This window comes from Artemia franciscana, chromosome 17 (genome assembly GCF_032884065.1).
Source record: "Artemia franciscana chromosome 17, ASM3288406v1, whole genome shotgun sequence".
In the NCBI taxonomy this organism is placed as follows: domain Eukaryota; kingdom Metazoa; phylum Arthropoda; class Branchiopoda; order Anostraca; family Artemiidae; genus Artemia; species Artemia franciscana.
Window position 1 is genome coordinate 7,287,649 of NC_088879.1, and position 27,838 is coordinate 7,315,486.

Sequence of the window (27,838 nt, forward strand, 5' to 3'; positions counted from 1 at the left end):
TTATTTTGGAAAATAGGCGGAAACACCCCCTAAAAATCAGGGGGTGGAATCACCCCTAAATCAGTTATACCCATCAAAAGTTACGAGTCTGAAACAGACACGAGTCTGAGACTAACTTTTCCTCCTCGACACCCCGCTCTTTACGTTAAAGTTTTTTACTGTTTTAAAAAGTAGAGTTAAGAGAAAGAGTCAAACTTAAGCGTAAAGAGCAGGGCGTTGAGGAAGAAAAGCCCCTTTCATATACGGAGTAATTTCTGTTCGTTTTAAGTTTTAATGTTGCTCCTTACTTCATTTAAAAAAACTTGTTTTTTTTTATTTATAGTTGGTAAAAGACACAAACAGATAAACAGCATCTAATGAAGACAAAAACACTACCCTTTATCTATGCCGCTTTATCATTATTTACCGTAATCATTATTTATCATTTATTTACCGTAAACCAGTGTTGGTCGGCCTTTAAAAATGATACGCAGGGCATCAGGGATTTTCAATTGAGAGGGCTGGAAGTTTAACCCATTGTATAATAAAAAAAAACAGAAGTTCCTAGCTTAGAGATTAAATTTTTTTAAATTTACCATGCAAGACCTTTATTATTGTCAAAGATTTTCTAACAGTTTTGCCCACCTTCGAAAAAATGGTTTAAGCCAATTTACCATGTAAAAATTACCATGCAAGACCTTTATTATTATCAAAGATTTTCTAAAAGTTTTGCACACCTTGGAAAAAATGGTTTAAGCCAATTTACCATGTAAAAATTACCATGCAGGACCTTTCTTATTATCAAAGATTTTCTAAAAGTTTTGCACACCTTGGAAAAAATGGTTCAAGCCAATTTACCATGTAAAAATTACCATGAAAGACCTTTATTATTATCAAAGATTTTCTAAAAGTTTTGCACATCTTGGAAAAAATGGTTTAAGCCAATTTACCATGTAAAAATTACCATGCAAGACCTTTATTATTATCAAAGATTTTCTAAAAGTTTTGCACACCTTGGAAAAAATGGTTTAAGCCAATTTACCATGTAAAAATTACCATGCAAGACCTTTATTATAATCAAAGATTTTCTAAAAGTTTTGCCCACCTTCGAAAAAATGGTTTAAGCCAATTTACCATGTAAAAATTACCATGCAAGACCTTTATTATTATCAAATAGTTTCTAAAAGTTTTGCACACCTTGGAAAAAATGGTTCAAGCCAATTTACCATGCAAGACCTTTATTATTACCAAAGATTTTCTAACAGTTTTGCCCACCTTGGAAAAATTTGTTCAAGCCATATTGGTTCTATAACAATTTTAAATTCTTGGTCAACCTGCCTGAGACTCTAGGCAGGCATGATTTGCTAAAAGTTAATAAACAAGTATTGGTCCAATAAGAGAGACACACTTACTCCTGCAGTTTATCCGTGCCATTTAACCAAACATTTGGAAAACCATGACTATCTTAGCTCTATGACTATCTACCTTAGTTCTACTGCCCTAAGAATGAGACATGAACGGATAATAGATAGATATATCTATTAACAAATGACCTAACATCATTTTTATACATTTCTAATAAGGAGGATTAATGCCAGAATAGCTTCTCATTCAGTTAGACTATCTGTCTTGGCTTTTTCTGCAATTAGTCATGACTTGATGCCCACAACTATTCGATTTTAACAATTCTGGCTCTACAAATGTGTTCTTTTTTTATATTTCACATTTGTGGGTGGAGAGTCAAACCCAAACATATTAACAAATATTAATGTTACCATTAAACATGTATATCAAATACATAGAGGTAATTTCGTAAACCGCACTGGCCTGCCATTACAAAAAAAAGACTAAGGAAATGAAGATCTAGATTCGGGTGTTTTTAAGGCCGACAAGATACTGGACGAAGAAAACAAATATTTTGGGAGGATAGCCGCCTCCTTTCTTCAGCGCTATATTCCTTAAAAACCTTAAAAACTAAAGAAATGAAGATCTAGATTGGGGTGTTTTTGAGGCCAACAAAATACTGGACGAAGAAAACAAATATTTTGAGAGGACAGCCACCTCCTTTCTTCAGCGCTATATTCCTTAAAAAACCTTAAAAACTAGAGACATGAAGATCTAGATTGGGGTGTTTTTGAGGCCAACAAAATACTGGACGAAGAAAACAAATATTTTGAGAGGACAGCCACCTCCTTTCTTCAGCGCTATATTCCTTAAAAAACCTTAAAAACTAAAGACATGAAGATCCAGATTGGGGTGTTTTTGAGGCCAACAAAATACTGGACGAAGAAAACAAATATTTTGAGAGGACAGCCACCTCCTTTCTTCAGCGCTATATTCCTTAAAAATCCTTAAAAACTACAGACATGAAGATCTAGATTGGGGTGTTTTTGAGGCCAACAAAATACTGGACGAAGAAAACAAATATTTTGAGAGGACAGCCACCTCCTTTCTTCAGCACTATATTCCTTAAAAATCCTTAAAAACTACAGACATGAAGATCTAGATTGGGGTGTTTTTGAGGCCAACAAAATACTGGACGAAGAAAACAAATATTTTGAGAGGACAGCCACCTCCTTTCTTCAGCGCTATATTCCTTAAAAATCCTTAAAAACTACAGACATGAAGATCTAGATTGGGGTGTTTTTAAGGCCAACAAAATGCTGGACGAAGAAAAAAATATTAATCCTTAAAAACTGAAGACATGAAGATCCAGATTGGGGTATTTTTAAGGAAAAAAAAAACAAATATTTTAGGAGGGCAGCCACCTCCTTTCTTCAGCGCTATATTCCTTCAAAATCCAATTCTCGATCTTTGTTTCTTTAGCTTATTCTTTATTAAGTAAATATATCACTGCAATTTAGTATATTGGTGTTATTTCTTCTCAAACATTATAGCTATCCACAAGAGAATCTTAGAATATTGTTAAATTCTCATTGGAAGATACAACGTTGGCCAAGACTCATTGTATCATTGTATTGGACTTGTATTGTATCGATACTCAAGATATTCATGATACTCAAGACTCATGGTATCATTGTATTGGACTTGTATTGTATCGATACTTGTATTGTATTGTATCGATACTCAAGATATGAGTATCGTACGAACGGGAAGAGACGTTTAGAGTACACTTTTGCTGAGCTGAGAGTGTTGCTTTAGTTTCATTAAATCAATTTGAAATTTATTGGGAAATCAATCCTGAACACAGTGTTCTACTAGACCTCGCACCATGAACACAAATCAAATAATCAGTGCATTTAATATTACATTTCGTTTTACAATGTCGTGGCTATAATTACAATGAATTCTAAACATTTATGTAGACAGCCCTCGCCTGAATGACTTCCTAAAGGAAAATGTACTTTCATTCCTCTATAATACTGATTTCTGTGCCAAACGACTAAATTAATCTAAAAACGATGGAAATTTTTTTATTGATAAAAATGTATATATATATATATATATATATATATATATATATATATATATATATATATATATATATATATATATATATATATATATATATATATATATATATATATATATATATATATATATATTGAATTGATGAACTCTTTATTACAAATAAATTACAAAAACTATAAATATACACAACGACCGGGGGAAGGCTCAAACAGCCTGATGTTGGACGGCTGCAATCCTCTAATTCTCAACCTAATTAATTAAAAAAACAAATATTAAAGAAGGACAAAAACACTCTCACTCAATTACCCCTTAATACCAGAAAATACATAAAAAAAGGCTAACAATAATAATATGTACATATAACAAAAAATTAACTCCCCACTCCCAATAAATGTTTTTTAAATTTTACTTTAAACGACCCAATATGTTCCGCCTCCCTAATACCAGCTGGGATATCATTCCAAATAGCCGGAGCTAAATACCTAATTCCGAAAGCTGCACGTGTGGTGTCTCGGTACTCAACAATAAAATTATCTGCCTCTCTAGTCTCATACCCATGGAGTGAACGATTTACTCGAAAAAAAATGATAAAAACTGGATACACACATATATATATATATATATATATATATATATATATATATATATATATATATATATATAAAACATGGTTTTTTTTCTCGACTTTAGATTTATTCTTCTACGTAGACGTTTATTAATAAAATTGTGTATAGCCTATATGCATAAAAAAATGGCTTTTTTCTCCTCTTCAGATTTCTTCTTCTACGTATAGGTAGCTATCAGGAACAACTAATGGCGGCAGATCATCTAGTTTCACTACGTATTGATCTTGATGTGCAGTCAGGGTCACATTTTCTACAGTATAATGCAACTTCACTCTTATTGCATCTCTTACCATCAACGTAGCCAAGTCGAAGATCCCTTTCCCCATTGTGAACGAAGTGAAAATCTTAGGAGTAACTTTCACGAGTGACTGTAGTTTCAGTACCCACATTAATTTAACTGTCCACAAAACTAATGCAAGCCTTCAGACACTTACCAAAATGAGGCGTTTTGGGTGAGATACTGAAAGTCTTCTCCATGCCTACATGTGTTATGTTCGCCCGTTGCTCGAGTACGCGAGCAACTCGAGTACGCTATTACGCGACATAGAGTGCGTCCAGAAAAGAGCAACAAGGATTATACTCCGAAACCGTGACATACCCTATGATCAAGCCCTCGCTAAATTAAATTTATATCCACTTAAAGTCCGGCTTGAACACCTTATTCAGCAATTTGGAAAATCCGTCCCAGCCAATAAGAGCCATCGATCACTACTACCCAAACCAGACCCTTCCAATAGTCGAACTCGGTTACAAAATAAACTTCTACCCCCTAAAGTACGAACTAATCGTAACGCCAACTCATTTTTGCCTTTCTTCACATCAATTTCTTATGCTGAGTTGTAGTGTGTGATTTTTGTTTAAATGTATGATTTTGTAAAAAAGACTGAATTTAGCTATGCTACGATAGTTTTCAAATATACCGATCTCTCTCTCTCTCTCTCTCTCGCTCTCTCGCTCTCTCGCTCTCTCTCTCTCTCTCTCTCTCTCTCTCTTTGTGAAGTCAATGATACTTTTTGCATCTATTTCAGCATCTAAAATTCACGTGTTTTGGAGAATCACTTTTACTAAGGTCCGTAAAAATACGGTTAAATACCCAACTTTATCGTGACCAATTTTACCGGTTACAACACTACTGGCAGCCTTGGTTCAGTATGTAAATATATATTTTTATTAATGTTTTCTATTGATCCATATTGTTTTCTATACATACATTTATTTTAAAATACATGTCTATATTTTCAATACATTTCTATGCAATATATTTTAATACTTTCATTCTATATATGTCTACGTTTTCTAAACAGGTCTATATTATTTTCTTCTTTTTTTTGTTTATGTCTATATTTTTTTATAAATGCCCAAATTATTCTATATTTGTTCGTATTACTTGGAACAAAGTAATTATAAGTCACTTACCATGTCGATTGTCTATGTAACGATAAACATTTCATTAATGATGTAACTATTACGATTATCATATAATAACATAATAACATAAAATTATAGTCCAAGGAGAGTGGCACCAATTCACAAATTTAGGGGCGGGTGGGGGAATGTATTTTTTTAAGCTAAGGGGGGAGATGCACCACCTCACAACCGGGCAAAATTAAAATAAATTGAATATAAATTGAACGTTCTTACTTTCCAGATAGTATATCATTGCGTATTTGTAAACATAGCTGATATCGGGTAACATCCTCTTGCAGTTGAGATGGATCGAGAGGGTAGAATTTGACCTCAAATGCAAATTCTAACGGCTGACCTACAAAAAAAATATAATCAAAAATACGTTTGACTTGACAGGCTACGTGCAAAATACGTACAGAAGAGGCAGACTGCGTTGAAATATTCCAACTGAGCCAATCAACAACCCATTCATTCAAAAAAAAAGATATAAATCAAGCAGTTCGGGGTAACGAACTGTAGTAAGGAGCGATCCGCCTTAATAGTAAACGAAACTTTAAAAAATGGGATTTTGATACTAATAGATACATCAAAAGAATCGAATTTTTATGCTGATTTAAAATATATACTTTTCATCAAATTTAGTCTTACTTATCAGAAAGTTGTTAGTAGTAGTAGCAGTAATAATTATAATCTAAAAATCATAGGAATGCATATACACAGTAAAAAATTAAATGGATAAAAAACTTCAAATGACAAATGTATTGATAACCTATTTATTAGTTTTTAAGCTAAGGATAGAGACGGGCTGCGTTGAAATATTCCTACTGAGCCAATCAAAAACACATTCATTCGAAAAAAAGATTTAAATTAAAAATAAGGAATGACTGTCCACTCAATCTCACATTCCGCTGTTGCCTGAATTCTAAGGACATCAATACGAAAATATTGTTAACCCCAAGATCCATCGTACGTCTATTTATACCGGAATAACGCACGTATTCAAGGGATAACGCACGTACTTGCAAAGAGCACATTTTGTTGATTTCTTACAGGATTGTCTTTAGAGCTGGAAATTCCCCCCTCCACCGCATATATCCGAGATACTTTATCTTATCCACGACCTGAATCTCCTCCCCTTCAAACTAAAATCTACTTTCACATTTATTATTTCTCTTGTTAAATATAACCACATTTGATTTCTGAATTTTATATTTCCAATTTTATATCCAATTTTTAAATTTTAATTAATGTTCAAATTTGGGAGTAAATAAACAATTATTCTTCGAAGAATACACTACCCACATCACCGGAAAAAGGACTTATGACTTGATTCATTAATAATTTGAGCTGCCGAATTTTCCAATTTTTAAATTTTCCGTTGCAGTTCTCCTTTGAAGGTATAGATGTCTTTTGGAATTAATAGATTGCTAATGTTTTAAATTTTATGATCGGAAAGCGTTGTTAAATATAACAATTTAATGTTGCTTATTTGTTTTCACAGTTAAAAGTGGCAACTTTTCCATTAATTAAACATATCTTCAATTGGACAAACAAACCAACAGTTCGTGGTGGGCTTAATAGTAAACGACCCGGCTTAATGGTAAACGAAACTCTAAAAAACGGAATTTTGATGCTAAAAGATGCATCAAAAGAATCGGATTTTCATGCTGATTTTAAATATATAAGTTTCATCAAATTTAATCTTTGTCATCAAAAGTTACGAGCCTGAGAAAATTTGCCTTATTTTGGAAAATAGGGGAAAACACCCCCTAAAAGTCATAGAATCTTAACGAAAATCACACCATCGCATTCTGCGTATCAGAGAATCCTATAGAAAAACTTTCAAGCTCATATCTACAAAAATGTGGAATTTCGTATTTTTTGCCAGAAGACAAATCACGGGTGCGTGTTTATTTGTTTTTTTTTTTTTGTTTTTTTTTTCCCAGGGGTCATCGTATCGACCAAGTGGTCCTAGAATGTCGCAAGAGGGCTCATTCTAACGGAAATGAAAAGTTCTAGTGCCCTTTTTAAGTGACCCAAAAAATTGGAGGGCACCTAGGCCCCCTCCCTCGCTCATTTTTTTCCAAAGTCAACGGATCAAAATTTTGAGATAGCAATTTTGTTCCGAATAGTCGAAAACCATGATAACTATGTCTTTGGGCATGACTTACTCCCCCACAGTCCCCGTGGGAGAGGCTAAAAGTTACAACTTTGACCTGTGTTTACATATACTAATGGTTACTGGGAAGTGTACGGACGTTTTCAGGTTTTTTTTTTGGTTTGGGAGGGAGAGTTAAGGTGGGGGGTTAGGTGGAGATCTTTCCATGGAAAAACTTCTGATGGGGGAAGAGATTTTCAATGAAGGGGGCGCAGGATGTTCTAGCATTATTTAAAAAAAAAAAAAAACAGTGAAAAAATAAATATGAAAAGTTTTTTCTACTGAAAGTGAGGAGCAGCATTAAAACTTAAAACGAACAGAAATTATTACGCATATGAGGGGTTTACCTCCTCGTAATACCTCACTCTTTACGCTAAAGTATTTTTAGTAATTTCAACTATTTATTCTACGGCCTTTGTGATTCAGGGGCCATTCCTAAGGACTTGGGACAAAATTTAAGCTTTAGCGTAAAGAGCGAGGTATCGACGAGGGGTGAACCCCCTCATATACGCAATAAAAACATACGAATATAGAAGTTCGTTACGTAAGTTAATTCGTAAGTTACGTATATTTTTTACTAATGAAAACTCGTAAAAAATTAAAAGTTCTGGTTTATACCTTTTTAAGTTACTAAAAAATTGGAGGGCAACTAGGCCTCCTCCCTCGCTCCTTTTTTCTCAAAATCTTCCGATTAAACTATGAGAAAGACATTTAGCCAAAAAAAAAAAATATTATGCAAATTTCGTTTTAATTATTTATGTGCGGAGAGCAAAGATAAAAACATGCATTAATTCTTAAACGTCCAGAAATTAAATAAAAAAACAAGCTTTTTTAAATGAAAGTAAGGAGCGACGTCAAAACAAAAAAAAGATTTTGGTTCTTGTATGATATTAAATAAAAAAAAACAAGTTTTTTCAAATGAAAGTAAGGAGCGACGTTAAAACTTGAAACGAACAGAAATTACCCCGTATATGAAAGGGGCTTTTTCTCTTCAACGCCCCGCTCTTTACGCTAAAGTTTTTTACTGTTTTAAAAAGTAGAGTAAGAGAAAGAGTCAAAATTCAGCGTAAAGAGCGAGACGTTGAGGAGAAAATCCCCTTTCATATACGGAGTAATTTCTGTTCGTTTCAAGTTTTAACGTCGCTCCTTACTTTCATTTGAAAAAACTTGTTTTTTTTATTTAATATCATACAAGAACCAAAATCTTTTGTGTTCTTTTCGTCTGAAATGTTAAGAAAATAATCGAAAAAAATTTGGCAATTTTCAAACCCTTGGCAATTTTTCAAAAATTTTCAAACGGAATATCAAAACATTATTACTACTACAAAAGAGCAAACCCTATTATATTAGGCGCAATAAATTATCACAACAATGAATCGACAAAAAAAGTTCATATTATGTATTAGCCGGAAGCATACATTGCAGTAATGGATCACTGATTGTTCCATAAATAAATTAAAGTTTGTTAAATCAGCATTTTAAGAGCACTCTAAAAATTACTCACTGACGTAAAGGTTGTCTGGACATGATTCAACTTCAATACAAAGAAAATACACAAGTCTATAACACTTCATCAGTAAATTTGCGGAAATTGTGAATAGTTAAGGGACAAGTCAACCCTTACGAGGGGGAGGGTAAAAGCCATTTTCTGGAAGATGGGAGGCAAAATAGGAGAAGCACTTTTCTGGCAACTATTTTTTCAAGGGCGGGGGGTGGGGGGTCCGAGCCAGACATGGGAAAAGGTCGGAGGCTAAGTCACTATTACATTTTACGTCACTTATCTTATGGAGGATTTAATTTTTCAAGTCACATTAGGTGATAATTCAACAGAAAAACATTTTTTTTCAAATGAAAATAAAGAAATTATAACAAATTAGAAACAGAAATTATTCCTTCTGTGAGTGGGGCTTAATTAAGAGTCTCAAGGCGGCGTGAAAACTTTCGTGAGTAGGCCTAAATTTAGACTCATTTGGAAGCTATTTGTATTCACAAAATTTCCAAAAATTAAGAGTAGTATAGGATTGGAGATAGATTAGATCATAAACACAGTTTTTGGCTCATGGAATATACCTTAGGACTAGATTAAACATTTTGGTGCAATAACTTTCAAACGCTTTTTTTTGAAAACACAATTCTTGAGTGAAAAAAAAATTAAATCCTTAACTCCAATAGAAGTCAGCATGCTGAAGTAAAAAAAAAAGCATAACGATTTTATAAATATAAATTATTACATTATTACATTATAACATTATAATATTACATTACATTATAAATATATAACATTACATTTAACATTACATTATAACATTATTATAAATATAAATTATTAGTTTCTTTTAAATTTGGTAACGTTTGACCCAATAACTTACTCGAAACACAATCCCCCCATCCTCCTAGAAAGAAAAAATTGACTGGAGAGATAAAACTCGCGGTTCTTATATAATTTTCCCATGAATTAAAAAAAAAAAACAAAAAAAAAAAACAAAAAAAACAAACAAACAAAAAAAAAACAGTTCGAACTTTTCAATCGCCGTCATTTTTAAGCAATAGGTTTTTTTAAACACAATTTTTTCCCCACCGAAATTACAGTTTTGTCTTGGAAAATGAAACTTATGAATCTAATGTTGCTTTTCAAGCTGCATTAAGAAAAAGCAACAAACTTTTCCGCCACGTGCATTTTAGCGCAATAATTTTCTAAAGTTTGTGTTTTTGTAAAAAAAAAAAATGGAAATGAAAGGGCTAAGAATGGATAGCGTTTTGTTTTCGGAAAACTACCCGAAAACAATTAACTCTACAATATATTGGATATTATATCAGGGGTAAAATTACAACCATGAACAGAAATCCCAAAGCTCCTAGATACGCCGCTAACCCCTGATGATATCATTTAGTAAGGATGATGAGGGGGTTACGGGCTTTAAACCCCCCAGAACTTTTGTAGATAGCCCGTAAAAATGTAGCAGAATACATATATTGATGTTTTTTTTATTATATATAACCCAAACCAACCCTCCAGAACAAAAATTCTGGATGTGCCCTTAGTCACAAGAATGTCCTGGCTTTGAAAGATGGCAAAAAAACTAGGACACCAAAACAAAAAAAAATTGACTATTCAAGGGTCATGGCCTCAGTTTTACCCCTCCAAGTTTTAGCAAAATGGCGTCCCTGTCCCCTCCCTCTAACAAAAACCGGATATCATAGCATCCTTAAATAGCACTAGTAATAGAGAAGTTGTTCTTCAGGACTTGTACAACTACATTAATAAATTTTGAAGTCCGCAAAGAGGATATAGCGCAACCGCACGCTCTCATATCTTCGTAAATAATTTTTTTTATTTTAAAAAAAAAACGCTCTCATATCTTCGTAAATAATAATTTTACATGTAGTAGCTCCTCAATTATAGATAACTGACACAACTGTGACTATATACTTGTACTACATAGATGCGTTTGCCAAAAAAAAACATTTATGATTATTTCACCTAAGCAGTTTTTTACTTTTAGTCACGTCAGCAGCGTAATCATGATTGCCAAAGATTGCCAAGATTGCCAAGATCAATATTTGATAGATTGCCAAAGATTGCCAAGATTTGATACTAATTCGCCTTGAGCGACACAGGACACTTTACTGTCAAAGAATCCTACTTTCTGTAGAAAGAAGCACTTTTTAGCATTTTACTTTATTTGTCAATTTTGACGATCGCTCTTATCTTGCAAAAAACTGTGTTTGCACCTTTCTGTTCTGTATTTTCTTATTAATCAGGGATTTTTCCATTTCAATAGAATAGCCGTTTATTTCTATAGAATGGCAAACCTCTATATTGAGTTCAAGTCGAACCAATCTGTCAGTTCTTGGTAGACTATTGTTCCTTTTTGGTTTATATTTGACACTTCGGTCCAAAAGAAAAAATTGTTCATCCTGGTCTCTCCACACTAAGCGTTTTCCAAGATTTCTGTTTCCCCCTTCCAACCCCCATGTTCCCGGATTCGATTTGAAAATGAAGCATCTGAGACATAAGATCTTTCTATATATCGAGTTTCATTAAGATCTGATCTCCCATTCGTAATTTCTTTAATTTTTCACGTTTTCCAAGATTCCCGGTTTCCCCTTCCAACTGTCCCAATGTCACCGGATCTGGTCGGGATTTAAAATAAGAGCTCTGAAAGACAAGATTCATCTAAATATTAAATTTCATTAAGATCTGATCAACCGTTCGTAAGTTAAAAATACATCATTTTTCTAATTTTTACGAATTACCCCCCCTCCAACTCCTCCAAAGAGAGCGGATCCGGTCCAGTTATGTCAATCACGTATTTTGAACTTGTGCTTATTCTTCCCACCAAGTTTCATCCTGATCTCTCCACCCTAAGCCTTTGCCAAGATTTCTGGTGGCCGTAGCAACATCTTCAATGGCTTAGATAAAGGAACAATATTGAAATTCTGGATTCTCAAAAAAAGTGTTGGAATTTGATCCAAACACTCGGCTCAATAATACAGAACAGATTTGTATATGTTTGTACGTGATGAGATGACATAAAAAAATCCGCAAAATCTAAAAATAAAATAAAATGAGTTATGAAGTTTCATTTCATTCTTCAATGTTTCACATGCTTCGAGTTCGCTCTATTACTTCGAGTTCGTTCCAAACGTTTAACAAATAGCTACGCAAATGAACTATGTGAAATGATGGCTATAGCATGAAATAAATCTCGCAGTTAAAATCGAGATCTTGACACGTCAAATTTAATACGAGAATTTAACTCTTTCCTTTTTTAGTCATTTTCCACAGATAAACTGCCATTCACTTATTAATAAAAGGCAAAAGAAAAATACCTTTCGTCCTCATTAATCATAAATTTATCCATTTATTTCCTTGCTTTTATATGCGCTTAAAAATTTTAGTATAAAAATTTGACTTTACGTAAAATGAACCATTCAAGCCACAAATTAACGAAGTCCATAAAGCCAGATTTACAACATAAGTACTTAGGCTGGATATCCATGTGGGAGCATAACCATTTTTGACCAATCACAATATATTTCCTCTTTTACATTCAGTCCTGATTAGCAAAAACGATGGTGTCTAGAGTCTAGACATTAATCAAACAGTTCGTGGTAAGGAACTCTAGTAAGGAGCGACCCGGCTCAATAGTAACCAAAACTAAAAAAAAATATGGAATTTTTATGCTAATAGCTACATCAAAAGAATCGCATTTTAATGCTGATTTTAAATCCATCAAAAGTAACGAGTCTGAGAAAATTTGCCTTATTTTATTAAGGGGGGAAACACCCTTTAAAAGTCAATGGATCTTAATGAAAATTATACCGTCAAATTCAACGTATCAGAGAACACTACTGTAGAGGTTTCAAGCTCCTATCTGCAAAACTGTGGAATTTTGTATGTGTTTTGCCAGAAAAAGATCATGGATGCGTGTTTATTTGTTTGTTTTTTTTCCAGGGGTGATCGTATCCATCCAGTGGTCCTAGAATGTCGCAAGAGGGCCCATTCTAACAGAAATTATAAGTTCTAGAGCCCTTTTCAAGTGATAAGAAATCCCAGGCTCCAAGGCTCATTTTCTTCCCAAAGTCACCGGATCAAAATTTTGAGATATCTATTTTTTTGAAAATTTTGAGACATAAAATTAAAAGTTCTAGTTGCCTTCTTAAGTAACCAAAAAATCGGAGGGCAACTAGGCTTCCTCCCTCGCTCCTTTTTTTCTCAAAATCATTCGATCAAAACTATGAGCAAGCCATTTAGCCAAAAAAATAAATATGCAAATTTCGTTTCAATTATTCATCTGCGGAGAGCCAAAATCAAAACATGCATTGATTCAAAAACGTTCAGAAATTAAATAAAAAAAAACAAGTTTTTTTAACGGAAAGTAAGGAGCAGCAATAAAACTTAAAACGAACAGAAATTACTTCGTATATGAAAGGGACTGCTTCCTCTGTTTAAAAAGTAGAGTTAAGAGAAAGAGTCAAACTTTAGCGTAAAGAGCGGGGCGTTGATGAGGAAGCAGCCCCTTTCATATACGAAGTAATTTCTGTTCGTTTTAAGTTTTAATGCCGCTCCTTACTTTCGGTTAAAAAAACTTGTTTTTTTTTTCTTTAATTTTTTAGCAAGAAACATATGTCAACGGCAATGGTGTTATCCATGATTTTTGTTCGTGGTGAGAGGGGTTACAAATTTTTTTATAAAACACATCAAACGCATCATTTGCTACTTTTTACGGACAAAAAATGGGGGGGGATCCAAATTCCAAAGCCCCATCCGCTAAATATACAGCATCGGTAGAGGGTATATTTATATATATATATATATATATATATATATATATATATATATATATATATATATATATTTATGTATATATATATATATATATATATATATATATATATATATATATATATATATATATATATATATATATATATATTGTGTATGGCTATGCTGTTTGACCTATGTGATTGTATGGATGAGTAGGGTTAAGGCCTCATTCAAGTGCTGATCTATATTAATCACTAATCTAGGAAAACAGTCTTCCTTTTCTCCTTCTGTCTCTCTCTTTTTTTTCTTTTTTTTGTGTTTGTGCTGTTGCATTGATGATTTCTCTTTTCATGATATATATATATATATATATATATATATATATATATATATATATATATATATATATATATATATATATATATATATATATATATATATATATATATATATATATATATATATATACAAAGTTCCAAACACGTGCATTTAAGGCTAAAACATTTTAAATTGCAATTTTCTCTCTTTGTATAATCTTTTATCTGTTTTTTAAGGGGTTGTTCTAAGAAATAAATTACAAACGAACCAGAAATCAGCTGAAAAAAAACAACAGAGTGATATGTAGGTTTCCTGCATCCCTTAAAATATCCCTCACCCAATTATCTTTTAACTGTTTGGCTATACTACCAATCAACCTTACAAAACTATCTTACCTTTTAACTGCTTAGCAATTCGCTTATCAAGTACAAGCCACTGTCTAAATCCATCCTCATCAAGATAAACAAGCCCAAAATAATCTCTTTCTAATAAGTCAACGCTGTCACAAACTCCATCAAACAGCTCTTGTCCTTTGGCATTTCTCTAAAAAAAAAAGAATTTTTAATGTCTTTTCCCAGATAATTTCAAAAATATTACAACTAATAATTAAAGACAGCTTATCAAAATATATAACCAACCAAAAAAATATACAATGGTGAATGACATATGACCCTCTCCCCAGAAGAAATTATGAGACTGAGGCCTAAAAACACACTTTTTTAGGCACAGGACCATCCCCAAGAACGATTAACAAATATATCTCTACAGGCATAGACTACATTATTATTTTTTTTTTGAAAATGAGGTTTTTGAAAACACTTTCAACTTCATACAATTTCGGGCATGCACACCAGAATAGTTTTGTTTATTTAATTCCTATGATTCTTAAGCATTGGACCCCCCCCCCCTTTTTAAATGATGTCCATGTTCCAAAGCACGGGATTACTTTTGTTTCAAGTCAATCATAAATATTGTTAATCAAGTTCATTAATATATGTAGACAATAGTCCAACCTTACATTCTACTAGACACGTATATATAAATTGTACCTCAGGGTCCCCTCTGTCGTTCAGAATTATTTTGTTTTACCAACAATTCCAATCAAATTTACCTGTTCCTACTGATTTGAGGAGACATCCCCCCCTAGAAACGAAATCCAGCATCTACATCTGCTTTCAAGAACAACCAGCGAACAATGTCAAGGGAAGGATAAAATTAGCTCAGAGTCAGTTAACAATAATTACATTCCAGCAATTACATTTGTCTAATCTATTAGCTATTTCTGCTATTCCCAGAAGACCCCCCCCCACGAAAAAAAAATCCATTTTCAATTTTTTAACGGAAATACCGAAAAAAAGCAACTTTAAAAGAAGATACCCTACAAAGGTGTTTTTCAAAGTCTAGGAAGGACGGGGAGGGTAAAGATCTCTAAAACTTCCAGCGTTCACCACTGGTCTGAATGACAACCAGCAAATAGTGTAGACGAAAAGCCATAAAGATGCTGCCTGTCTAATTTATTAGTTACTTTTTCTGGTTTTAGAAATTTACCCCTAACCGCAAAAAAATCTAGCGTTTACATCTAGTTTGAAGGGACAACTTTAAAACAATATTAAGGAAAAGACAGAGTGATGCTACAAACTGATTAACAAAATAGCCTTTAAGTTGTTCTCTAAGATTCCCTGTGCACGTTTTCTGGCTGATGCTTAATTTATCACCCCAAATTATTTCTGCAATTAAATTTGAATTTATTTTTAGATTGAATAACATATTGTAAATAGAGAAATGCATTCGAAAAAAAATCATATTTCTCAAAATATTCAGATCATTCGCTTGAAAAATTCCAAGTAATACCATAACTATTGGTTGGTGTAGAGTCGGATCGACTAGTTGTGGTGCCTGATTGGAATAATTTTCGCGGGGCCCCCTTTATATATCAAATTTTGAAGAAAAATTCAAATCCATCATATACATATATATATATATATATATATATATATATATATATATATATATATATACTACTACTACTACTACTACTAATAACTCACTGCAGCACCAAGCCGCCTGAGGCCAACACAGCTACGCACGCTCTTCCTCCAACCTCATCTATTTAAAGCCTCCCTCTTTACACCCTCCCAGGAAGTTCCCATTTCCTTTAAATCTTTATTTATGACATCCTCCCAACCCAGACAAGGACGACCTGCTTTCCGTGTAGCCCCAGACGGTTGGCCAAAAAGGACAATCTTCGGTAATCTGTCATCCTTCATCCGTAGAACGTGGCCTAGCCATCTCAACCTTTCTTTCATTATAGCCCCAGAAAGCGGGTTTGAACCACACTTTTCGTACAACCTACTGTTTGAAATACGGTCAGTCAGCCCGGTACCCAGAACAATCCGTAGGCAATTAAGCTTTAGCATAGCTGTTTATGTCTCACAATATTTATTCCAAGAGACCTGTTGGGTTACGACTGACCTAATAATTTAAAAGATGTGAAAGGTGCTGTTTAACATCTCCATTGGGGCCTAGAACGTGCATTTGGTCATATGATATGGTTCAAAATCACCTGTAGATCACCTTCAGGGGTATGCCACTAAATTGATTGTGTGATAAATGTTTCCACCTATTTTGAAGCTGAAAACATTATGACCATTTAACGTTCGATCATGACTTACTTTGAATGAAGCTAAAGCAAAACATGAGTTCCAGTTTCGTATTTGTTTGTGGAACTCTTTAGATAGGAATTGATATGATATAACAGACCAAACAAATTCATTTGGAAATTATTGATACGGAAATACAATTCGACCAAGCAGGCAGCAGCCTCCAAATAAATAATCTTTGTTGGCTACTTCTTCTGTGGGATAATGGAGGACTCTACAGTGTATACACGCTGAGTTGAAGGGTTTCAATGACTTACAAATAACAGTTGCGTAGATTACACTTTATCACAGGTCAACCGTCCCTCATCGAGACCACAAGAAGGCGCAGATTCTGGACAATTCCAGAATTCCCAAGTCTACTTTTTTCTGGTTACCCGAAGGCACCCGCCACAGAGGAAGACCCAAAAATACACTCCGCCGTATCTACAACAACGAAATGCAGCATCTTCACGCCTCAATACAGCCGGAGTGGGAAGACATCGTCACAGCCGCAAGTTTCATTGACGACTGGAGACTCTTCTTGGACGCCCTGGGCACCTCTGGAGGCAAAGGAGGATCTAAGGTCTAAGGTAAGTTTACGGCATCTATGTAGATTCTCACTGGGATTTACACCAGAGTTTCATTTACACACAGTTTGATAAACTGTGTATAAATGAAACTGTGTGCACTCGGTCGGCACGATCGCCATAAGCAGTTACAATACAGTTGCATACTTTTTCCTTTTGCAATTTCATTTTTGACTCGTTGTGATGCTCGCTGTCTACTGACAATACAGTTCTTTGTTCATCATTGTCATTTTTTTTACACTTTCTGATACTCGCTTTAATGTGTCTGCTAACCCTACAGTTCTTCGTTCTTCACCTTCGTTTTTGGCACGTTCTGGTATATTTGTAAATTACTTTTTTGTTCTTCACTTTCGTTTTTGAATCGTTATGATTCTGGCTGCCACTTATCTTTTAACTTCATATTTCTATGTTCTTCAATTTCGTTTTTGACTTGTTATATTTGTCGGTATCGCTAATATTCTAAGTACATTTTTTTTATCTTTAATTTCGTTTATCATTGCTTCAGACATTTTTTCAGTGCCTTTTACATCAGCTGCTTTTTTGGATTAGTCTTGTCACTTTTGATGGTCTAGGTTTTTCATTATCACCCGTACATTTACATTTCTCAGATCTTGTTTCATTTGATGGTCCAGTTTGTTCATTTTAAACTTACATTTTTGTCCACTTTTGTTCATTGTTGTATTCATTTCGTGCCTACGTTAATTTATATTTGTGTTCCCTAGATATTATGAAACGGCTGAAAATGGCTTTCGAATATGAGCATATAAATTTACATATTTCTAAATTCTCGTTCTGCAAATTCTTCTAAAACGATCTTAAAATATGTTTTCCTTGCGTCTTCACTTTCAAACAACATAATTGCTTAACTATTTAGTCTATCCTGATTTATTGTTGATATCAAACAGTCTTTTTTTTTATCGGTTTTAGCCTGGAAAATGATCTCGCTGCAGAAGAAACGCTACAAGAATTGCCAAGAACATTTCACAATTTCAAAAATCAATTGTTCATTTTGATGGTAGCACAGGGCCCTTTCAAACGCGGGGCCCGACGGGGCCCAGTCGTTCTAATCGGCCTTTGAGCGGCCATTGGTGAATAGCCAAATCTGATACTGCTGAACTTAGCAATAAATATCGTATTTTTTGGAAGGGGGAGTTGCAGATGTAGGTTTCAGAGGGCGCCAATTGAAGAAACATACGGGGGAGGGGGCGAGCATTATTGTCAATTTCACGAAGATACAAAAAAATGTAGTTGTCCAAAATCTACAGAAGGACTTTTTTTCTGAGTAACTAGTGGAGGCAATTGCCCCCTGCTCCCCCCCAATTCGGATCTCTAGTTGACTTAGCTCAAAATTGTACTTTTTAGAACAAAAATAGAGACGTGATACAAATTTATTAGCAGGTTTTGCTGTTTCAAGGAACTTGCCCCCCCCCCCCTACTGTGTTCGTGTCCGGTTTAACTGACATCCAGCAAATAATATCAAAGGAAGGTAAGGAAAAGAAGGCTAGAAACTGGTTTAAATTAATTGCCTTTTAAAGAGTGTAATTTATTCGCTGGCAAATGTACAGCTTTGTGCCCATAGGAATTTGCTTACTAGTGAAAACGTGACTATACTAAGAAAACAAAAATTTTGCCAATTCCATCCGTTTCATTAGTACCAGAAGTAATTTGATAGGGAAAGTCTAGGCTAGAGTACACCAAGGTATAGCAACCAATTTCTGATATGAGATATAAGAAGTTTGACCACCCGAAAGCAAAATACACTTTACGCTTTGAGTAAGGTCCGCCAACACTAAAGCTATACTACTCCAGAAAAAACCAATGCCAAGAAGCCAAGCTCTGATATTTCTTTAAAACTTCTGCAAAAATTAGCATTGCTCTAAAAAGGGTTTTGGAGACACAGACTACCCTGAAAGGGAATCCAGCGAACCCCTTGAGGAAACGCAATTAAAAGGAAGATAAAAATTTAAACGACCTTACACTACGTATGTAAATCTATATACAAATATGCTAAGCTATATTACGTTACGTGTTAGTTCTCCAGTAGGTTTTACAGTGTAGTGTGAAAGAACCATTAGTGGCTAAACCTTTGCTATTCTATTTTTTATGTATTCTGCTAATATTCCCCAGTTCTCCTAGTAGTTCTCCAGCTAAGTTCTCCAGTAGGTTTTACAGTGTAGTGTGAACGAACCCTTAGTGGCTACACTTTTGCTATTCTATTTTTCATGTATTCTGCTAATATTCTCCAGTTCTCCAGCTAAGTTATCCAGTAGGTTTCACAGTGTAGTGTGAACAAACCCTTCGTGGCTACACTTTTGCTATTCTATTTTTTATGTATTCTGCTAATATTCTCCAGTTTTCCTAGTTCTCCAGCTAAGGTCTCCAGTAGGTTTTACAGTGTAGTGTGAACGAACCCTTAGTGGCTACACTTTAACAATTTTATTTTTTATGTATTCTGCTAATATTATATATGGATTTATTTTTTTTAACGTAGACACACGGAGAAAAAGAATGGCATTTAGCTAAAAGGGTGGATTTGAGGGTTCCGGACCATATGGAAATTATATAAAATTTTGGTGAAATTCTTATGTAAGTCTCAACGACAGGATTTTTCGTACCAACTAAGATATGGAGAACGGCAAACTATCGAATGAACGCAGTCACTGCCATTGTATATCAATATGTAAAAAAATTAACGAGATAAATTCGGCGAAATGGGTGAAATACCTATGCTTATGATTATATTACAGCAGCAGAAGAGCCAACTTTGCCGCCTCTTTATTATCCCCTGCCCCCATTCGGGCTTCCGGCTTTGGAAAATGACCTGGCTCAACAAGAGCTGCCGTGTAACCTGTTTTAACTCGTGACTTAGCACAACAGCGGTAAGGAAACTTGTGAACAGCGGTGAAGCGGTGAAGGTATAAATTTAGGGAGGAGGGACATTTTGTGGTAATTTTTTGTGGTAAGCGAATTTGACCTTTGTGACAGGGCAAAGTGATTTTGACATAAAAAACCTGTTTTATTTTCATGATCTAAGAATTAAAAATCACATAACCCCTTTCAGGAAAAGTGAAACCACGATGTATCTTGAGAATTGAAGTAGGTATTAAAGAAGAAATAATACAATTCATTCTCTTTGCTCCATTAGAAGTATTATATATAAGTCTACTGTACCTTTGAATCTCCTCACGTTTTATATAACTTTTTTATATAAAAATATAACTTTTTATAACTTATATAACTTTTTTTTACATAAAAATACTTCCTAGGACCCGAAAGGAAAGGCCTTGAGTATAGGAATGGCCTCGAAAGATCTCTACGTCAATATCGAATTGAAAACCTTGTCAATTCGATATTGACAAATCGCCTCAAAGTAGCAACATCAAAGTAGCAACATATCTTCGAGATGATTGGGCACTCTGCTAAGACAAGGATGCCCACAGAAGGGACCAAAAAGAGACTAATCCCCTACCCTGCTCCCTGAGAAAGCTATAATATGGAAAACAACGACCTTTTTTTAAACATCTTAACTCTCTTGAAAAATTTTTACAGTACCAATACCGAATAGGGGCTATGATTACAGGAGTGTCTACTACTACTACTACTAATAATAACTCACTACTGCATCTAATCGCCTCAGGCCACAACCTACTTACCCTCGTTCTCCATCCTAGTCTATTCAAAGCTTCCCCCTTTACAGCCTCCCAAAAAGTCCCAACTTCCTCTAAATCCTATCGTACGACTTTATTCCACCTCATCTGCGGACGGCCTGCATTTCGTTCGGCCCTAGACGGTTGACCGAAAAGGATGATCTTTGGCAATCTGTCATCCAGCATCTACAGAACATGTCCTAGCCATCTCAAATTTTCTTGCATTATAGTCATCGTCAGCAGGATAGAACCAAATTTTACGTACAGCTTGCCGTTTGAAATATAGTACCCGTCAGACGGGTACCCGTGAATCAGACGGTCACCCAAAAGAAATCACAGACAATTACTCTGGAAAACATCTAAAAAATCCTCCTCCGTATTCCAAAGCGCCTACATTTCTGAACCATATTCGACCACACTGTACATTCCAATATTCTGGTCTTGGTTCGCACACTTACATTTCAATCGGGTTTCAATCAAAGAAGGTTGGTATTTTAAAGAAGCTATTTGGTCAAAATATTTTGCAATATAAAAAAGAAAAGAAAGGCCAAAACTATCGGCATACGGCATTTAATAACTGAGACTTTAATGAAGTCTCCTTTACTAGCAGTTTAAATATATTATTCTTAATATTTTTTTTAGTTTAGACTTCATTTTCCTTGTGATTTCGAAAAGCCTCAAACCCCTCAAAAATGGCGTCAAATCAAAATGACAAGTTATACCATTGGAATCAGCATAGTCGAAAACCTTGTGTCGGTAGCACAACTTTGTATCGGTCGAAAACCTTGTGTCGGTATTTTGCATCGGTAGTACACATCCGTCTCCTTTTTTTTAGCGGGCTACCAGAACATCATAGAGATGCTTAATGGCCCATTCAAAGGCTATTTCTCATATCTACGTGCTTTTCAGAGATTCCACCATCTGCAAGTGATAAATGGCACTAAAATGACACTTTTTGTGCCATTTCTCAAGGGGTGGCACTAGCAGGCTACCATAATTCGTACACAGATCTTTTATAGATCATATAAAAGATAATCGTAATCAAAAAAACAAAAGTAACACTTTCTGATGATGGAGGTTTCATTAAAACCAAATATCTCACCTCTGGCAAAAAAAATGTTGGATAGTTTTCTAAGATTTCTGGGAAAGTAGGGGGTCGACTGTTTCGCTCCTTTAGTCGGATCTCGGATCTAAAGTGGTTTGGCCACTCAAACTAGAAACGTTTATGAAAGATGAGACAGGGCGGTCATTTGGGGTATCAAATCCCATTAAGCACCAAAAAATGAATAGTCAATTCAAGCTCTTAAACGCTAAATCCTGAAAACTAGAGATGGCTATCAGCGACAAAAAATTGTAGATGAGTGTTATCTATGTTCAAGCGAGGGAGCTGTAAGCTTCGTGCAAATGCAATCTAATGATGTATTTTATTTTTCGATATGACGCCATTTCTGAGGGGTTTTAGGCTATTTTTCAAAATTCTCCTAGATTAGTTTCCCAATTAGCATTTACTTTTTAAACTAAACAAGATAATAGTTACCATTTCTGAATCAGCAACAAATAGCGATTTTTCTTCACTAGCCAGTTTTTTAAACATGTTTTCCCAATTTTTAATTACTATGAACCGTGGTTCGTTCTTTACTAGAATACAGCTATCGTGGTAACAAAATGTAAGAGGCGACCAGGCTCAATAGTAACCGGAACTCTAAAAATCGGAATTTTGATACCAATAGATATATTAAAAATCGGATCTTTACGCTGATTTTAAATATATAGGCTTCATCAAGTTTAATCCCACCCATCAAAAGTTACAAGCCGGAAAAAATTTGCCTTATTTTCGAAAAAAGGGGGAAATACCCCCTAAAAGACATAGAATCTTAGAATCACACCATCAGCTTCAGCGTATCAGAGAACCTTACTATCTGCAAAAAGGCGGAATTTTGTATTTTTTGCCACAAGAAAGATCACGGATACGTGTTTATCTGGGGTTTTTTTTCAGGGGTTATCGTATCCAGTGGTCCTAGAATGTCGCGAGAGGGCTCACTCGAGCGGAAATTAAAAGTTCTAGTGTCTTTTTTTAATTAAAAACGAAATTTAATTAAATTTAAAACTTTTTATATAAAAACACCTCCTAGGACCCGAAAGTATAGGAATAGCCTTTGAGTATAGGAATGGCCTCGAAAGATCTCTGTGTCAATATCGAATTGACAACCTTGCAACCCCCTTCTCAGCTGCAGTGGGAGATCAAAGTAGCAATAAATCTCCGAGATGACTGGCCTCTCCTTAGACACGTAGGAGATGCTAAGACAAGGGTGCCCACAGAGGAGACCAAAAAGAGAGCAATCCCCTCCCGGAGAAAGCCATAATACGGAAAACTAAAAAAATGTGACGTTTCTACGGTGGAACGACTTTTTTTTAACATTTTTGCTCTCTTGAAGAATTTTTTTGATTGCACCCTCCCGAAAAAAAATCGTCGGGGCCCTCGAATTGTGAAGTTACATTCGTATTTATCCATATTTCATATTCCCAACGTTCCTTTTAAAAAAAAATCTGAAATTTTTAAGCGTGTGTAGAAACCATGTAACGATTCCTGGGACGTCTAGCTTCAATTCGTACAACAGCAAAAAATTGCTATTCCCAGACCATTTTCTCTAGGTTTGAAATTATGATAACTTAAAATAAATTTATTTCACAATCCTAATTTGACATTTTGACTGTGTCTTCGATTATGCCAAGACAATATGATATGAAAAACGCTAAATAATTAGGAACGTAATGAAGTTATCTAATTATCAACTAACATTCTGTTGTCTGGCCATTTCACTTCTTACTTTGATGCTTAGAAGTGTAAAACTTAGACTTGAAAACAAGAAATTAAAAAAAGAATTGGATCAGGAGCACAAGAACATCGAAGAAGCACAAAATAACGAATTGAGGATGAAAATATTGGATACCAAAATAAGACAGCATAAAGATAAAATAAAACAGGAAAAGCAACAAGAAGAAGAAGCAAAGAAACGGAGAAAAGAAGCTTATGAACAGCAGAAGCGGCTCAAAAAGGCAATAAAAGACTTAGAGAATAAAGCCTTAGAAAATGAAACTAAAATACAAAAAAAGGGAGAAAATTCGATATTTAAAGATGAAAATATTGATTGGATGATACCACCACCACCAGTGTAGTCTTCCAGGTACAATTGTACAAAAAAAAAAAAAAAAAAAAAAAAAAAAAAAAAAAAAAAAAAAAAAAAAAAAAAAAAACTGGGCTTTTTCCAATTCCTGTCGGTCCAAAGTAAAACATGTAAATTGTTGGACGCACTAGGTTCAGCGAAGGGTATTAACGTGTTATACCGGCAACATTCAAGAAGTTTGATCTTTTTAAAACCAGTTTTTCTGGGTGCATTCTCAGATAATCAGTGAAATAATGTGTTTTGCAAACATCATTTTTACAAAGCAACAGTACAAATAGTCTTAGAAACTTTGGAGGTGACTGATTCAATCGAAAATAAAAGTTCTAGTGCCCTATTCATGAGTTGAAAGTGATCCAAGGTCAACCAGTCCCCTTCTCGAGCACTTTTCGCCTCTGAAGACCCTTTAGCCTCCTGGAATACAGTTTTGAGCAAGATATTATTAGTAAAAGAACAAAAGGTCCAAAAACATACCTTTAGGTATGATCAGACTCGTGATGCCCCAAGGACAAGGACCTCAATTTATATAAATGACTAATTCTTCCTGGACCCATTTTGGTGGTAAGCGAAAATATTGTGGATCTTATTGAAAACGGAACAACTAAAGGAATTTCAACCTGTATTCGAGCTGCGATTCTAGTCTTTAACCCATCCATACCCCATGTCCCTTATCCACCACCAAACTTGTAGCAGATAAGTTGGTATGCTACATCTCTCTAAAATTGTGATTCCCAACGTGGAACACACTCTCAACAGTAGGGCACGGGAATATTCTGGTGGGTTATGGGCAGCACCTTCACCCTTCGGCTGACACTACTCTACAGCCTTGAGTAAAAAAGAAGACATATATATAAAATTCCTCATTTAAACAACGTCACATTCATATGCATTTAGAGAGCAGAACTGATACTGATGTCACAGTATGTGACGTCATGCACTGTGCGAAAGGTGTTCCTGACAAAAATTTTTATTCGCATACAATAATCGTGGTAACGAACTTGTAGTAAGGAGCGACTCGGCTCAATAGTAACCGAAACTCAAAAAAATGGAATTTTGATGCGAATAGTTAAACAAAAAAAATCGTATTTTAATGCTGATTTTAAATACATAACTTTCATCAAGATTAGTCTTATTTATCAAAAGTTACGAGCCTGAGAAAATTTGCCTCATTTTAGAAAATAGGGGAAAACACCCCCTAAAAGTCATACAATCTTAACGAAAATCACGCCATCAGATTCAGCGTATCAGAGAACATTATTGTACAAGTTTCAACCTACAAAAATGTGGAATTTCACATTTTTTGCCAGAAGACAAATCACGTATGCATGCATACAAATACAAATGCGTGTTTATTTGTTTGTTTGTTTTTTTTTTGTTTTTTTTTTTCCCTGGGTCGATACGGATGATCGTATCGACCCAGTGGTCCTAGAATGTCGCGAGAGGGCTCATTCTAACGGAAATGAAAAGCTCTAGTGCCCTTTCTAAGTGACCCAAAAAATTGGAGGGCACCGAGGCCCGCTCCCACGCTCATTTTTCCCCAAAATCACCGGGTCAAAATTCTGAGATAGCCATTTTATTCACCATAGTCGAAAAACTTAACAACGATGTCTTTGGGGACGATTTACTCCCCCGCAGTCCCCGTGGGAGGGGTTGCAAGTTACAAACTTTGACCTGTGTTTACATATAGTAATGGTTACTGAAAGTGTACGGACGTTTTCAGGTGGATTTTGTTGGTTTGGTAGGGGGGAGAGTTGAGGTGGGGGGGGGCTACGTGGGAGGATCTTCCATGGAAAAACTTCGCATGGGGGAAGAGACTTTGTATGAAGGGGGCGCAGGATTTTCTAGCAATATTTAAAAAACAATGAAAAATTAAATATGAACAGTTTTGTTCTACTGAAAGTGAGGAGCAACATTAAAACTTAAAATGAGCAGAAATTATTACACATATGAGGGGTTTGCCTCCTCGTAATACCTCGCTCTTTACGCTAAAGTATTTTTAGTAATTTCAACTATTTATTCTACGGTCTTTGTGATTCAAGGGTCATTCTTATGGAATTGGGACAAAATTTAAGCTTTAGTGTAAAGAGCGAGGTATCGACGAGGGTGAACCCCCTCATATACGCAATAAAAACATACGAATATAGAAGTTCGTTACGTAAGTTAATTCGTAAATTACGTATATTTTTTTCTAATGAAAATGTTCGTAAAAAATCGAAAGTTCTAGTTGCCTTTTTAAGTAATCAAAAAATTGGAGGGCAACTAGGCTTCCTCTCTCGCTCCTTTTTTCTCAAAATCTTGCAATTTAAACTATGAGAAAGCCATTTAGCCAAAAAAAATTAATATGCAAATTTCGTTTTAATTATTAATGTTCGGAGAGCCAAGATCAAAACATGCATTAATTAAACAAACGTCCAGAAATTAAATTAAAAAAACAAGTTTTTTTAAATAAAAGTAAGGAGCGACATTAAAACTTAAAACGAACAGAAATTACTCCGTATATGAAAGGGGCTTTTCCTCTTCAACGCCCCGCTCTTTACGCTAAAGTTTTTTACTGTTTTAAGAGGTATAGTTAAGAGAAAGAGTCAAACTTTAGCGTAAAGAGCAAGGCATGAAGAGGAAAAGCCCTTTTCGAAAAAAGATATCAAGTTAACGGCCTTTTAAGCTTCCTTCAGGCAAATACACATACAATCTTGGGTGACAAAATTTAAATATCACGAGGGGGTTGGGGGATTCAGAATTTTAGAAATGCCTAGGTGGGACATGGCCCAAAATCGATTGGGAATCATTGCTCTAAAATTCAAACCTTGTTAAATTCAAGCTGGAGAAATTCAATGATATGGTGAAAACCAACCACAGTTTTTAACCACTAAGAAAATTCAGCTGTACGCGTCTGAAATCCTGACTCAATACAAAGTCGATCTAATTCCAAATTTGGCGTAAGTATGCAACAACACTCAAACAGGGTATTGCTCCTCTTGGGGGAGGAGAGCATTGACGGATGCTAGAGGAACGGTTTCATCATATTCCTTGTGTATTCTTAAGCAGTTGAATACAGGAAAAATAGACACAACTAAATTCGTTTATTGGAATTTGTCGTCATTTGTGTCCCCGTGTCCCAGTTTGTAAATTCTCTTTGAGTGTCCCGGTCGTCATTTATATTCCCTGTGTCCCGGTCGTCATTTGTGTCCCGGTGTCCCGGTCTGTAATTTCTATTCGAACAATCCCTGTGTCCCGGTCGTCATTTATATATCCCACCTGTGCCCCCGGCGTCCCCGTTGTAGTTGTGTTCCTGTGTCCCGGTCTTCATTTATATTCCCTGTGTCCCGGTCGTCATTTGTGTCCCGGTATGTAATTTCATCAGTTGACAAACATGACGTCAGTCGACAAACAACTTCATGACGCATACAGCTCAATCCTTATAATGACGTCAGTCGACAAACATGACGTCAGTCGACAAACAAACATGACGTCACTCGAGACACACACACACACACACACACACAGACAACTTATTTTTATATATTACTAGCTGTTGGGGTGGCGCTTCGCGCCACCCCAACACCTAGTTGGTGGGGGCGCTTCGCGCCCCCCC

At 35.0% G+C, this 27,838-nt stretch overlaps 1 protein-coding gene across 4 annotated transcripts in view; it reads right to left on the reverse strand.

Moving 5' to 3' along the window:
* Positions 1–27,838, reverse strand: part of LOC136037773 (uncharacterized) — a 118,152-nt gene that overhangs the window by 72,993 nt on the left and 17,321 nt on the right. For all 4 annotated transcript variants that reach the window (XM_065720584.1, XM_065720581.1, XM_065720583.1 and 1 more), the window contains exons 3-4: positions 14,587–14,734; positions 5,679–5,799 (exon numbers count right to left, since the gene is read on the reverse strand). In XM_065720584.1, coding sequence (XP_065576656.1) covers positions 5,679–5,799; positions 14,587–14,734 — 269 coding nt within the window. The remainder of the gene's footprint in view (positions 1–5,678; positions 5,800–14,586; positions 14,735–27,838) is intronic.